We start from the raw sequence: 15,014 nt of genomic DNA on the forward strand, positions 1-15,014 counted from the left end.
GCCAGCAGAACTACGACTGTCCAGTGCTACACGACAGTTGATCAAGATGATCCATTTGGCAGTTTGGCAGATAAACGTCTAGAATGCTGTTTCGCCATAGGCGTACGGGCTTCCATTTTTATAGGAATGAATGAATGTTTAACGACACCCCAGCACGAAAAATACATCGGCTATTGGGTGTCAAACTATGGTAATGCAAACAAATAAGGTGATGATCAACATCAATATAACAATTCAAGATTTAACTAAAAACACAGTGTAAAGAACTGTGCAAAAATACAAATATCACAGATAGATACTGACTTGCTGTATTGGCCATTCTCAAAAAGAATGTTACACACCTACACCACGGTGTGGTTACAGCGCGCGCAGGGGATTTTTATAGGAGACAGACTGGTTTTTGCGTTAAACAATATTATCTCGCCTTCATGTAAAATTCTTTAATCTCATTAGTTGTTTGCCGTTGGACAAATCCCTTATACCCCTGTGGGCGGAGCCACATTCTCTTATACCCCGTCTGTAATTTCCAACAGTTTCCAGCCACCCCAGTTAATGCTAAAGCAATAAATATTTTACTTGCATACATTTCTGATTAAAAATTTATTTTATTTTATTTTTTTATTTTTTTTATTAATATCTGTTTCAGACAATTTAGTATTACAAACATTGGAAGTTAAAAACTCGTTTATCGATGGAACTATTTTTCGTCACTAGCAAGTGGTTTCGTTCGCGTCCGCGTGGTACGGCTCCGTTAGTAAATTGTTCCCTGTCCCGAGTCAGACTCCCGATCCTATCGGAGGCCGGACTCGGGATAGGCGTATTCGAAACCCTAGTGGTATATGGACACGTTAAACAAGTTACTAAGCTAAGCTAAGTAAATTGTTAACAATTATTGTCTGGCGTTATTTTGATTATTTGGCTATATGATTTAACATGTCAGCAAGATAAATTCAGCTCGGCGTAAAAGAACACACAGGGTACATAAAAAGCCATATACCCCTCGTGATGCTTCTACAACTTATAATGTCCGAATATGGATAACGTTTATTCATATTAGTATTACTGGCAAAAAGCTGTATAGGTTAAAAAACGAATCACTACGCGTTTTCAAATTTTTTTAATAATACATTTTTTTTTAACGACACAACTAGAGTACATTGATTTAATAATCATCGGCTATTAGATGTCAAACATATGGTAATTCTGACATATAGTCTTAGAGAGGAAACCCGCAGAACTGTCAACCTCTGGCAATTCATATGCGTGAGAAAATTAGAAGTCAGTGTCCAGAGACCGCAGGCTCTTGGTCAGGTCCAGGGCGAAGGTTTTTGTTGTTGTTTGTTTAAGTACAAAATGGAAATCTCTAACCCCCCCGCAACCCCCCCCCCCCCCCCCCCCCCAAAATAAATACAAAAATAAAATCGAGCTAGTGCAACTTTTACTAATTAACACGGTTAATGTTAAACCATACAAGTCGGTCATCGGTAGCACCCACAGTGGCGTAGGAAGGTGCCAAAAAGTGGGGGCGGGCACACTTTTACATTATTATAAAGTAAATATAAAGCAAAATATCTGAAAAGTGGCGGGCACATGTCACCTTGCCACCCCCCTCACCCACCCCCGCTTCGTGACCCGCGAGTGATTGTTGTTACTGAACCGAGGGTAGATTCAATATGCTGTATTATTATTAATAGGTAACGAATTCAGAGACCTGCATAATCAGCATATAATTCCATTCAGCTCTAAAATATAAACCACGATTATAAAATATTTTTATTTTTAGAAAAAGTGTGAGATTATAGTAACGTTGTGTGAGAGTTGACAGGTATAAAACCGCTACATTATTTTCCATTTGTAGCGAGGATCTTTTATATGCACTATCCCACAGGCAGGATAGCACATACCACGGCCTTTGACATACCAGTCGTGATGCACTGGCTGGAACGAGATATAGCTCAATGAGCCCACCGATGTGGATCGATCCTAGACCGACCGCGTATCAACCAAGTATGTTACTACTGGGTCGTTTTTACATGGATTATAACTAATTGTGCAGGTAGAAAGATGGAAATAAATGGTAAAAAGGTCTCAGATTAACATATTTTGCCCGAATATCTGTATAATTTTTGCCCGAATTTGAGGATTTGCTCCAGCAATTGGGGGGGGGGGGGGGGGGGGGGAGGGGGGGGGGGGGGGGGGGGGGCAGTTGGCCCTCTGCCCTCCCCTCCCCCAGTCTCGTACGCTTATGGGTTTCGCCTTCACAGAAATACTGTTCGCATTGTAACTGACGTGGAGAAGAATGAAATAGGCATACCTGACATACAGAAGTCATGCTGTCCCATCTGAATTTCAAGTTCTAATTGCATAAATGTGACCATGAATCGCTAGTGGATGCCATCACAATTGTCTATAGTCCGTCCCACAGGGATCGCATTTTGTTTTTATACTATGTAATTCACTACATGTTATTTATTTCCGAGCCGACTAATTTGTAGATTGCACACACAAATTGTATTTCTTTGTTATTTCCAAAACACTTTTACTTTTCTTCTTACATCAAACCAAACTGAAATTTTGTGCGGAACTAGGGTAGTCATAGACGCTACCCGTTATCTCAGAAATGAGCAGCTTAACCACCATTTTTTTCTGATTCACTTTTAAGGGTGAAGTGTGGTAATATTTATATCCGTGGCGTTTATGATACGCTGCAGGTAAGCGTTTTTGTCACACATGTTACTATTGTCGTCTATGGGATTTGATTCGGTAGTATACACCCTATAGAACATATTCAGTGCATAATAAAAAATAGTATAATTTTGTAATTTTATTTAATTAAACTATACTAGTTGATTAATTAGCGGTCACTCGACCATACAGTTTCACAATGACCTTGACCGTGACAATAATGACTGTACATGGCTCTGAATGGAGTTTGAATCAAAGTTAGCGCTGAGGAAAAGTTGGTTTTTAGCCTATGAGATTTAATTTGGTAGTATACACCCTATAGCGTTCGCATGATGCGCGGTCGATCTAGGATCGGTCCTCGTCAATAGCCCCAATGGGCTATTTCTCGTTCCAGCCAGTGCTCCACAACTGGTATAACAAAGTCCGTAGTATGTACTATCCTGTCTGTGGGATGGTGCATATAAAAGATCCCTTGCTGCTAATCAAAAAGATTATCCCATGAAGTGGCGACAGCAGGTTTCCTCTCTCAATATTTGTGTGGTCCTTAACCATATGTCTGACGTCATATAACCGTAAATAAAATGTGTTGAGTGCATCGTTAAATAAAACATTTCTTTCGTTCTTCCTTTCCTTCTTTGTAAAATTAGTATATATGTAATATGTACAATGAGCAAAGGCCATTGCAGTACAATAAACTGCATTAAAACATCATTATCTTCTTCTTCCATTGAAGGAAATAAAGTTTTCCCTTTAATGTATCGTGGGTAGTCTTGATTTTTAAAAAAAGAATCACATGTAATTAATCCCATTTGCTTCAGATAGGTTAGTATTATATTGAAAGTCTATCCTTGATTGTGGTCAGAATAATGTCTAGTGTTTGAGACAGATTTGGTGGTCCCCATGCTAGACTCCACAATGCAAATTCTTTTTGTATAGATTCCTATGGTTTTTATGAATCCAATACAAGAAAGGAATAGCCATGTGCTCAGCTTTTACCTTTCCAGAAAATTCCGCGGTCGGGCTGCTGCTGGTGTTCTCGTGCACCTGCAGGCGCAGGCTATCCCTTCTCCAACCCACCCCAACCCGTTCCTATCCTGGACGGAGGAGCTGGCCGAGCACGGGACATGTGCCGATGACAGGCGTGCGCTAAAACAGCTTGCTCTGAATTTGCACGTTAAACCCTATGACATGACATGACATCAAGAAAATGCGAGTGTCTCCCAAATAGCATGATCTGTTGTCATCTGTCATATGAGCGAAAGTGCGCTGAGCTGCGGTTAGGTGCCTCCCTACAAGTAGTCTGGCCTAGGTCATCACTAATACATACACTATATGAAAAAACCCGACAGCACCCGCTTTCAATAATGTTCTGGTTAAATATGTAGTTGCTGACGGGTTTGTTTGTTTAGTGTGTGTATAAGTGATTACTATATATGTGAAACATTTGTTGTCAGGGAACTCGAAAATGATCGATGTAAACGTATTTAATGTCAAACATAGGATTGTTGGTGTATTAGAGCGGGAATCTTTGACTACCCTTTGGTAGGCAGAGATTACGCAATATTGATATAGATTGGTCTGTGGCGGTTAGAGTGCGTTATAACTGTCCAACTGTCCGTCTAGCTCTCTTACCGTCAGAGTTCTCGGGCTACACAGTTCCACGACCTTTACGTATGTATTAAACTCGTTTCAAGGAATGCCCTAGTATTTTTAAACACTTCCATCCATTATTATTGAACAGATGAACGGTTTTGTAAAGGGCATACACACGCACATCTGCTGAAATAAATCAACCAGGTAAAACTAACGAGACATTTAACGACAAGGTTTTAACACACGCAAAACCCCAATCGTACGGTGTCTTTGATTCGCGGAATAATTAAATATTCAGCACAAATCTAAACTGGTTTAAACCTTTTTATCCGCGCAGTAGACCACCCTATTGTATGCGCTATCTGACTGAGGGATGATGCATATAAAAGAGCCCTTGCTACTAATGTCTATGACTGTATGTCAGAATTACCAAATGTTTGACATCCAACAGCCAATGCTTAATGGATCAATGTGCTCTAGTGGTGTCGGTAAACAAAACAAACTATTAGACCAACCTGTGTGTCGTAGGTTGAAGGACTTGTTGTTTTGTTTGTTTTAGATAAACAAACAAAAACAACAACAGCAAAACAACAATAAAACACACAAAACAAACGGAAATTCGGTACAGCAAGGGGAGTTATTGACCCCATATACACTCGCCTGTATTATTTTTTTATTTTATGTTTTTTAAAAACTTTTATGTGTTTTTTTTTTTATTGTCCACCTTTAGTACATTACAGGCTATTATTTAATCCATTAATGCTGAACATCCAATGTATATCTGATCGCTATTGTGCGTGCAATCCTTTTTTTTCTTTCTTTTTAATCGTAAGATCAGCAATATATAGAAATTATTAAACGAGTTTGTGTGTCATACTGGTTTTACAAAACGAGTGTCAGGATTAGTGTATTGCCCGATCGATAACGAGGGTAATACAATGAATTCTGACACGACGCACACGCGAGTGTAATAATTTCTTTATTATTCATATTATTATTATTGTGGGTTTTTTTAATGAATAAGATCCGTCTCAAAAAGGTTCAAACACAACTAGAAGGAGACTACGAAATGACGTCATATGCCATATGCACAGTTTGAGCTAGGTTTTCACTACACAGTTCACTTCCGGGTGAGAGTTGATTGAGTGTGACACATGCTGTGATTCACATATTCACTTCTAGGAAATGGTAAAGAATTAAAACAATATGTATGTTTAATGGTAAGCCTTCTGGCTGTATTTTGCCCATGCTATTTTGTAATATTGTGCATTGACCTTTTGGGACATGGGTGTATAGCGGAAGAGACAGCCGGAGTGAATCATGAACCACCTGTTCGGACCGGTACCACAGCCAGATGCGGTTACATAGCAAAAAAACAAACAAAAACAAAAACAGAAAAACCCAACAAAAAAACACAAAACCCCTCAAAACAAAACAATCCTGAGACGGAAATGTTATCAATTTTGGAGTGAAAGTAAATGCTTATATAATGTATGTCTGCAATGGTGTATGTTGTTAGTGCCAACCATAACAAGTTCTTTTGGAAATCTTCATTTGAATTTGGGCAATTTAACATGGGTTTCAATGGCAGATCACATCTGTGTAGTGAGACCTAGGACTGAGCAAGCAACTTCATGTTATGACGTCGCTTCCCAAAATTACGTCATAACACATGTTATTACGCGTGTTGCTTCGTATGATTTTTATTAACTCGGTTGTGTTGAACCACATGAATAAAACAAAACAAAATGTAGGTCCAAATTTACAAAGCCTGATTTCGTCTTCCACGCGTATAACTACACACATTCAGTTTGTTTATGCTAGGTTTGGACTACCAACTGCCAGCAGAAAGTTGGTCAACTTTCTGCTGTCACTTCTACGACTGTCCAGTTGCTAGTCTGAGCGTTCTTACAACTCGATTCTCGTCGTATAACCCATTAGTTGTTAATTTGGTAGTCTGAGATTAGCATAACCCATTAGTTGTTAATTTGAGCGCATCCGTCGTAATTCGCGAGTTGGCCAACTTTCTGCTGACAGTTGGTAGTCTGAGCCTAGCATTAAACACAAGGGTTTAAGAAAAACAGGCTTCGTAAATACGGCATGCAGTGTCTAATTCCAACTATATACTCAACAAAAAGTATTAAGGACCAATAGATCGGCGAATTAATTAAAGGCAATATCTTTGCGAACCGACGTGTAGCGAAGGAAGGAAATGTTTTGTTTAACAACGCACTCAGCACATTTTATTTACGGTTATATGGCGTCTGACTACGAGTCAGAATTACAAAATGTTTGACATTCAATATCCAATGCACTCTAGTGGTGTCAAGACAAACCTTTTTCTAAAACAGGTATAATAAGAAAGACCCCCCCAACCCCCCCAACCCCCCCCCCCCCAAAAATAAAATAAACCCAAACAAACTTAATGCCCTGAGTTTATGATTTATGGTTGCCTGCAGGACAAAGGACATTATAAGTTGTAGAAGCATCACGAAGGGTATATGGCTTTTTATGTACCCCATGTGTGTTCTTATACCCCGTGCCGAAGGCGAGGGGGTAAAAGAGCACACAGGGGGTACATAAAAAGCCATATACCCCGAGAGATGCTTCTGCAACGAATTTACCTTGCCGACATGTTAAACCATATAGCCAAATAATCAAAATAACGCCAGACAATAATTGTTAACAATTTATTAACGGAGCCGTACCACGTGGACGCGGACGAAACCACTTGCCAGTGACGAAAAATAGTTCTGTCAATAAACGAGTTTTTAACTTCAAATGTTTGTAATACGAAATTGTCTGAAATAGATATTAATAAATAATTTTTTTATTTTTTATTTTTTTTTATTTTATCAGAAATGTATTGCTTTAGCATTAACTGGGGTGGCTGGCAACTGTTATAGACGGGGTATAAGAGAATTTGGCTCCGCCCACAGGGGTATAAGGGATTTGTCCAACGGCAAACAACCAATGAGATTAAAGAATTTTACATGAAGGCGAGATAAGTTTTATTTAACAACACACTCAACACAGTTTATTTACGGTTATACGGCGTCGGACATATGGTTAAGGACTACACAGATATATACAATTTATAGGACCGAGTAGTTGTTAATTTGAGCCCACCCGTCGTAAATTGGGAGTGGGGGAACTTACAACGCAAGCATCGAGTTGGCCAACTCCGTCGTGACAGTTGATAGTCTGATCCTAGCATTAATGGACTACGAATTTCAATAATTTTAGGGCAGTACCTAGCGGGAGGGTGGGGACTGGGTCGAAAATGAAGCTGTTGACCTTCAATAGGTAAAGCCGTAACCACACAATCATATTTCACACTGAAAAAAATAAAGACAAATTAAAACATAAATCGCAATTTTATTACCACAGCTCTCCAGAAACTACTGTCATACCCGATATCTTGATCTCGACTGTATCAGTCATTTGAACCACCGTTCGCCATCATACAGATGTAATATTAACAATGCACATTTAACACGAGTATTAACCATCCTCCAGCAAGCTACCAAGCGCCACACGCGAAACAATGAACTGGTTTTCAGGATGATAGCATTCTCTTCCCCCACCCCACTCCACCCCTGCACTCCGTGACCTGTTGTTACTGCGCAGTCTCAGTAGCGGCTGTGGAAACACTGTTTTAGACCAACCATGCGACAGAATTCATTCCACGGCGGGAGTACGCTCATGTCACGTTTCTCTTCTGGTAGCCGATTGGACGATTGCGAGTTGTCAATTCCTGAAATAACAAAAAAGAAGGAAAAGTTTATTTATTGAGACCATAGCATTCCCCCTTCCCTCTCTACTGTAAACTTTCCCTTGTTGAAGCTTCAGCTCATCCTTAATTTTAACGGTTTAAAAAATATTTCACATCCTAAATTTTAACTTTTAAAAACAAATTTCACCTCAACATCCCAGTCCTTGTCTCTCCAATCATTTACAAGTTATCTGTACCACATACCTATCATTTCTCGTGTTTTACTTTAGGTTTAACCTGCTCCAACCATTTCTGGCATTGTTAAGAGGAGCGGACGGGATTTAACTCAATCGGTTGAGTGCTCGCTTGAGGTGCTTGCGCCGAAGGATCGAACCACCCCGGTGAATCCATTCAAATAATTAGTTTTTTCTCGTTCCAGCCATTGTACCACAACTGGACAAAGGCCGTGGTATGTGTGCTTTCCTGTCTGTGGGAAAGTGCATATAAAAGATCCCTTGCTGCATTAGGAAAATGTAGCGGGTTTCATCTGATGACTACGTGTCAGAAATATTAAATGTGTGGTATCTAATAACCGATGATTAATAAATCAATGTGCTCAAGTGGTATTTTTAAACAAAACAAAGAGGAACTGCATCACCTGCTTAAATTTCTCTACTACCGGCAATCGTTAGTTAGAGCCGTGGGCCAGACCAACATTGTTAGTAGCAGAGAACAGGAATAGTAGATGGTTACATAGATGTACACAGAAAGTTGATATATATATATATATATATATATATATATATATATATATATATATATATATATAATTGTATATATCTGTGTAGTCCTTAATATATATATATATATATATATATATATATATATATATATATATATATTATTGTTTAAATGTTAAAATAATAAGAATCACAGACAGTATGACAGGTGAGAAAGTTTAATAAAATATGAGCCAGTTTTGGAGGGACTTGAACCAGTGCCATGCCTGACATTGGTGACATATGTGTCAGTAACAATAACAATAACCTCGACATACATACAATATATAGATATTCACACATCAATACAGATTAGCCAGTGCCAGGTATGTCCACTGTTTCATGCACGTACGCGGGATCGACCGCGTAGCTTGTAGGCCCCATGCATATGGTAGAGTTAAAGAGCATCCGTTTTATGGATGCCTCAATAGCACAAAAGGTATCATTCACAGCAAGTCTGCAAGTTGCGGGCGATTCGGTGTCATAGGTTCAAGTCCCAGAAACGGCATGGGATAATTTCTGAGGCCAGAAAGGATTTAATTAAATATATAGATATTCATAGATCTATGAATATCTATATATTTAATTAAATCCGTTCTGGCCTAACAAATTATCCCATGCCGTTTCTGGGACTTGAACCTATATATGTATATACATGTATATGTATGTATATGTATATCTATCTATATCTATATATATATATATATATATATATATAGATATAGATATATACATATACATACATATATATATATATATATATATATATATATAAATGAATAAATAAATAAATAAAAAACTCCACTTGTCTTAAATATAAATATGTATTTCCTTATAATTAAATAGGCCTTTCACACATTTTTTATGGGCTCGTCAGTTTAATTTGTCTTGAAAATCCTTCTGTTTAACCAACCCCATAGTCTTTATGCCCCTCGTGTTATTGATCATATTGTTGTGCATACCTGAAATATGGCTACTTAGTGATAATGTGTACAAACAATACCATAGTTCCTGGCTGACTCCGCCAAGAAATGCTCAGAGAGGACATTGAACCTATTAATAAGGCAACTGGCGACAGTTCTATTGCCCAAGAATTCTCCCGTGACTTTGGCAGCCATTATCTGTGTAAGTAAGGAATCTGGTCTGGCGGGACCTCTATGTGTTATCGTTTACGTTAATGAATCTCTGGACACTCATCGAACTGACCATACTTATAAATAGACGAATGTCCTAGACGGGGTGTCAGGGGGATCAACTGCCACCCTCCCCCTCCACTCAGTGTTGAAGCGAATATTTACATTCGCAGTGTTTATGTAGTCGTTTGTCAAATCGCTATATTCAATGTTAGCAAAACGCTAAATCAAAAAGCGTGCATGATTTGTATGTGTATGGCTATTTAATACAATTACTTGAATTTGGCTACTTTCTCTCTCTCTCTCTCTCTCTCTCTCTCTCTCTCTCTCTCTCTCTCTCTCTCTCTCTCTCTCTCTCTCTCTCTCTCTCTCTCTCTTTCCCCCTCTATCTATCTATCTATATGTCTATCTATCTATCTATTTATTCACGCAACAATGTTACAGTATAATGATAACTCCAAAGGGAAGTCTATACAAACATTTGTTAAATAATTTCAAATTACAAGATTGTCTTAGAAAACCATTGGACGTTCGTCATTTAAAAGAAATAACTAAACTCAGAACATGTCCGCATAAACTAAATATAGAATTTGGCAGGTATAGAAATAATAAAATACAGACTATGTGACAAAAATGAAATAGAAGGCGAATATCATTTTATCCTCCAGTGCCACAACATAAAAAACAGATTACCATAGAAAGAAAGAAGTGTTTTATTTAACGACGCACTCAACACATTTTATTTACGGTTATATGGCGTCAGACATATGGTTCAGGACCACACAGATTTTGAGAGGAAACCCGCTGTCGCCACTACATGGGCTACTCTTCCGATTGGCAGCAAGGGATCTTTTATTTGCGCTTCCCACAGGCAGGATAGCACAAACCATGGCCTTTGTTGAACCAGTTATGGATCACTGGTCGGTGCAAGTGGTTTACACCTACCCATTGAGCCTTGCGGAACACTCACTCAGGGTTTGGAGTCGGTATCTGGATTAAAAATCCCATGCCTCGACTGGAATCCGAACCCAGTACCTACCAGCCTGTAGACCGATGGCCTGCCACGACGCCACCGAGGCCGGTAGATTACCATAGACGTCCAGACGTTTTCAAGCTTACCGTTATTAAAGGGACATTCCCGAGTTTGCTGCATTGTAAGATGTTTCCGACTAATAAAATATTTCTACGATTAAACTTACATATTAAATATATTTTCTTGTTTAGAGTATCAGTGTCTGTATATTCAATGTATTTCTGGTCGTCTTAAATTTTGTAAGAAGCCCAAAGTGGATTTTTTTAGGAAATAAAATGAAATTTAACCTAGTACAAATATTAGAACGATCAGCCACTAATATTTTATGCAAAAAAATATATTTGATATTTAATTACAGTCGTCAAAAAGTCTCTGTTAGTCGATAACATCTTAAAAATTGCAGCAAACTCAGGAATGTCCCTTTAACGTCTAATAATGCTAAAGAACTTAATAGTCTCGGAAAATATTCATTTAGAGCAAATACAGTCAGAGATCAGCTACTGCAGCAAATTGGTTAATACTAACATTACTTCTACTTATTCAGTATAGTACATATTTTTAAATCAAATTTACCAAGTTGCTAATGATTTCTTGCGTCCAGCTTAAACCATACATTCGGGAAAAACCGATGGAGAAGTTCAGGCAAAATGACCTGGCCTGAAAACCTATCACTATATAGTTCAATAATTCTACTCGCAATTATTAGTTGTAATCCATATAAAAGTGCGTAGTGATTCGTTAGAAACCCTTATATATCAGTTTGGCAATAATGTACGCTGTTATCCAGTTTCGAGCATTTTCATTTAATTCGGGCAAACATCAGCCTGTCTCCCCTACCCCTTAAGGCAGTGGTAAAGCGCTCGCTTGATGCGCGGTCGGTCTGGGATTGATCCCCGTCAGTGGGTCTATTGGGCTATTTCTCGCTCCATCCAATGCACCACGACTGGTACATCAAAGGCCGTGGTATGTGCTATCCTGTCTGTGGGATGGTGCATATAAAAGATCCCTTGCTGCTAACCGAAAAGAGTAGCCCATGAAGTGGCGACAGCGGATTTAACCTCTCAATATATGTGTGGTCCTTAACCATATGTCTGACGCCATATAACCGTAAATAAAATGTGTTGAGTGCGTCGTTAAATAAAGCACTTCCTTCCTTCCTTCCCCGTACGCCTATGAATAAATATAGGGGAAATTTGATCTTGAGTCGAACACCATCGTTAATCAACCAACTTTGAAGCTGTTTTTCTGGGGGTCAAATATCACTAAATAACTTCAACTTATTTTCGTGCTTATATCCAATTAAGGTTCAAGCACACTGTCCTGGGCACACATTTCATCTCTCTGTGTTGTATGCTGGGCTCTCTCCAGGACAGTGGGTTAGTTGTTACTTGTTAGTGGTTAGTGAGCGAGAACAGGGTGTAGTGGCCTTACAACTACCCATTGAGCCGACATCGTACTGCGAACCCTGCACCTACCATCCTTGTGTCCGATGGCTTAACCACGACGCCACCGATGCCGGTATTAAATAATAAATAAATTGTGAAGATTACCTATAGAACGTCTGCATATTGTCATTCGTGTCAACGTTTCGCCAGTGTAGTCCTTTGATGACACCATGTGGCTAGCTACATACGTGCTACATACCAATGTTAAATAGATCTTGTTCTTTCTTTACCAAATGGCACGGATGGTCCTCTGGAGACACATATGTTTAGGACATTAAATCCAAAGTTTGGGTAAAGTCGCCAGTTGAGATTATAGCAAGAAAAGAGTGAAAGTGATACCAGTTATGTGTCAGAGAGAGAGAGAGAGAGAGAGAGAGAGAGAGAGAGAGAGAGAGAGAGAGAGAGAGAGAGAGAGAGAGAGAGAGAGAGAGAGAGAGAGAGAGAGAGAGAGAGAGAGAGAGAGAGAGAGAGAGAGAGAGAGAGAGAGACAGTGTGTGTGTGTGTGTGTGTGAGAGAGAGAGAGAGAGAGAGAGAGAGAGAGAGAGAGAGAGAGAGAGAGAGAGAGACTTTTGAACTAGAAACTAGAGAGAGATAGAGAGAGAGACATAAGAGAGTATGAAATGACCAGTAGAATGAACAGAAGAGCGAATGAGACCATCATAGAGAGAAGACGTGAGTTCTCCTCTGCTCTTCCAATATCACCATACTAAATACGATACATTTGAACTGAAAACCTTTGTGATTATAATCACACAACATCAAACGACCCAGCCGTTTACATTTGCACTTTACTTGCCTATAACTAGAAAAAATCAATGATTCAACGTTTAATGTAAAAGGAAAAATGCTATGCCATTAAAGACAAACTTACAGACAGTATGCTTCCCCCATTGTATCAGCGTAAAACATTTACCGAAAATAAACAATATAATGATCTAGTTATGTGGAAATGAACATTGATCGGTGTCACATTCTTTTACTGCTATTCAAATTAAAAAACACACCGTGAACGTTCATTCATAAATCGCCCGATATAATATCTCCGTCTACCTAAATACATAGGAAGAGGCGAGAAATAGCTGGTTCAATATTATACATGCCTAATGCTTTATTGAATAAGTAAATGCCCTCGTCTGATGGCTAATTCACACAGTCATTTTTGTTTGTCTGTTACATGGCCAATGTTTAGTCGCATATATAATAAGCAAACATGGCGTCTAAAGCTAGCTTTGGTTAATGAGTCACTGTTTCGCATTCACCACCTGTCTCTAGCACTGACCAGTAGGATTGCCAGATTAGAATCGCTTGTGTGACGTGCTGTGCGCTCATTGGTCAGGACGACGTTTTTGTCTAAACGACGGATTGGAAACGGATCACGTTACAGATTGACGTGTCATTTGCAGAAACGGAGAAAAATAGTGTTGCGCGTAAATTACTGGGGGATATTCTGACTGGCAGATTACAAATTTAAGCCATAGAGCTAAAGAGAGAAAAAATAGTAAAAAAAAAAACCTTCCACAAATACTGCTCGAGAAATATAAACGTTTTTATTATATATGTAGCAGTAAACAGCTAAGACACCCCCGTGTCTGCGACTTGACAAAAGACAAAATAAAAAAATAGTCGTGTAGGTTTAGTATTCTTATTATTATTCTTATTATATATATATATATATATATATATATATATATATATATATATATATATATATATATATATATATATATATATATATATATATAATTATATATATATATATATATATATGCACAGAAGTTATAAAAAGCAAAACAAATAATTACCAAGTCTGCGTAGAACGGGATCTCTTTTTTTAGTCAGACGTGGTTACAAGTGCGGATATGGCTGCCGTCTAATTTTATTATAGCGACGTATTAAAGAATTCTTAGCATTAGCAGATCCAGAGGGGGTCAGAAGGGTGTCGTGACTCCTCACTGCCCGTTTAGAGTGCCCTTTTTAATTACCTTTTTTCTTCTTTTTTTTAAATTAATAATCTACAATATAGAACACTAAACTGCCTTGAAAACGCGTCTGAACATCTTTATTTCAACAGTTAGTCCCGGACCCCTTACAGATCTAACTCCCTTTGGGAGCTCGTCTCAGTTGTCTTCGACAAACTCAAATTGCCCTTTTTTATAATCATGTGACCCCCTTTAAAATACTGGATTCGCCCCCGATCCAGATCTCATTATTACCAAGTCAGTCTATAAACTTAAAGAGTATATACCCATTCAAAAGTCTTAAACCTATATTGCCACGAACCATTTAATGGCCCAAAACAAGTATTACCAGAAGATATATACATTTGATTTGTCCACGAACGTATTTTATTCAACAATTTACATAACCATCATATTATCTTATTATTATATTTGATAAAATAATTGACTTGTGGCGATGATCCATAATTCAGAAAAACAATAACGGCCATTTGGAGCAAAGACGTGTGAAGTATTATATTTTAAGACACGTGACAGGCATCTTCAACAGCAGCGTCAAATAGGGAAGCTGGTATATGGAGAACGCGAGGAGATAAGCCAGTTCACGTTTTGTGTGTAACAATGTAAGTACACCGTTGGAAACATCAGGTTACCCAGAGTATAAAGTGTTTTT

At 38.5% G+C, this 15,014-nt stretch overlaps 1 protein-coding gene and 1 long non-coding RNA gene across 2 annotated transcripts in view; one reads left to right on the top strand and one right to left on the bottom strand.

The window, feature by feature from the left end:
• LOC121372878 overlaps positions 1-8,401 on the top strand; it is a 35,451-nt gene extending 27,050 nt beyond the window's left edge. Inside the window, exon 3 of the long non-coding RNA XR_005958012.1 lies at positions 8,284-8,401. This is a non-coding gene — a long non-coding RNA (uncharacterized LOC121372878). The remainder of the gene's footprint in view (positions 1-8,283) is intronic.
• Positions 7,637-15,014, bottom strand: part of LOC121373330 — a 61,670-nt gene continuing 54,292 nt past the window's right edge. The window contains exon 3 of the mRNA XM_041499900.1: positions 7,637-8,035. Coding sequence (XP_041355834.1) covers positions 7,911-8,035 — 125 coding nt within the window. The 3' untranslated portion in view covers positions 7,637-7,910. The remainder of the gene's footprint in view (positions 8,036-15,014) is intronic.

This window comes from Gigantopelta aegis, chromosome 5, assembly GCF_016097555.1.
Source record: "Gigantopelta aegis isolate Gae_Host chromosome 5, Gae_host_genome, whole genome shotgun sequence".
Lineage (NCBI taxonomy): Eukaryota > Metazoa > Mollusca > Gastropoda > Neomphalida > Peltospiridae > Gigantopelta > Gigantopelta aegis.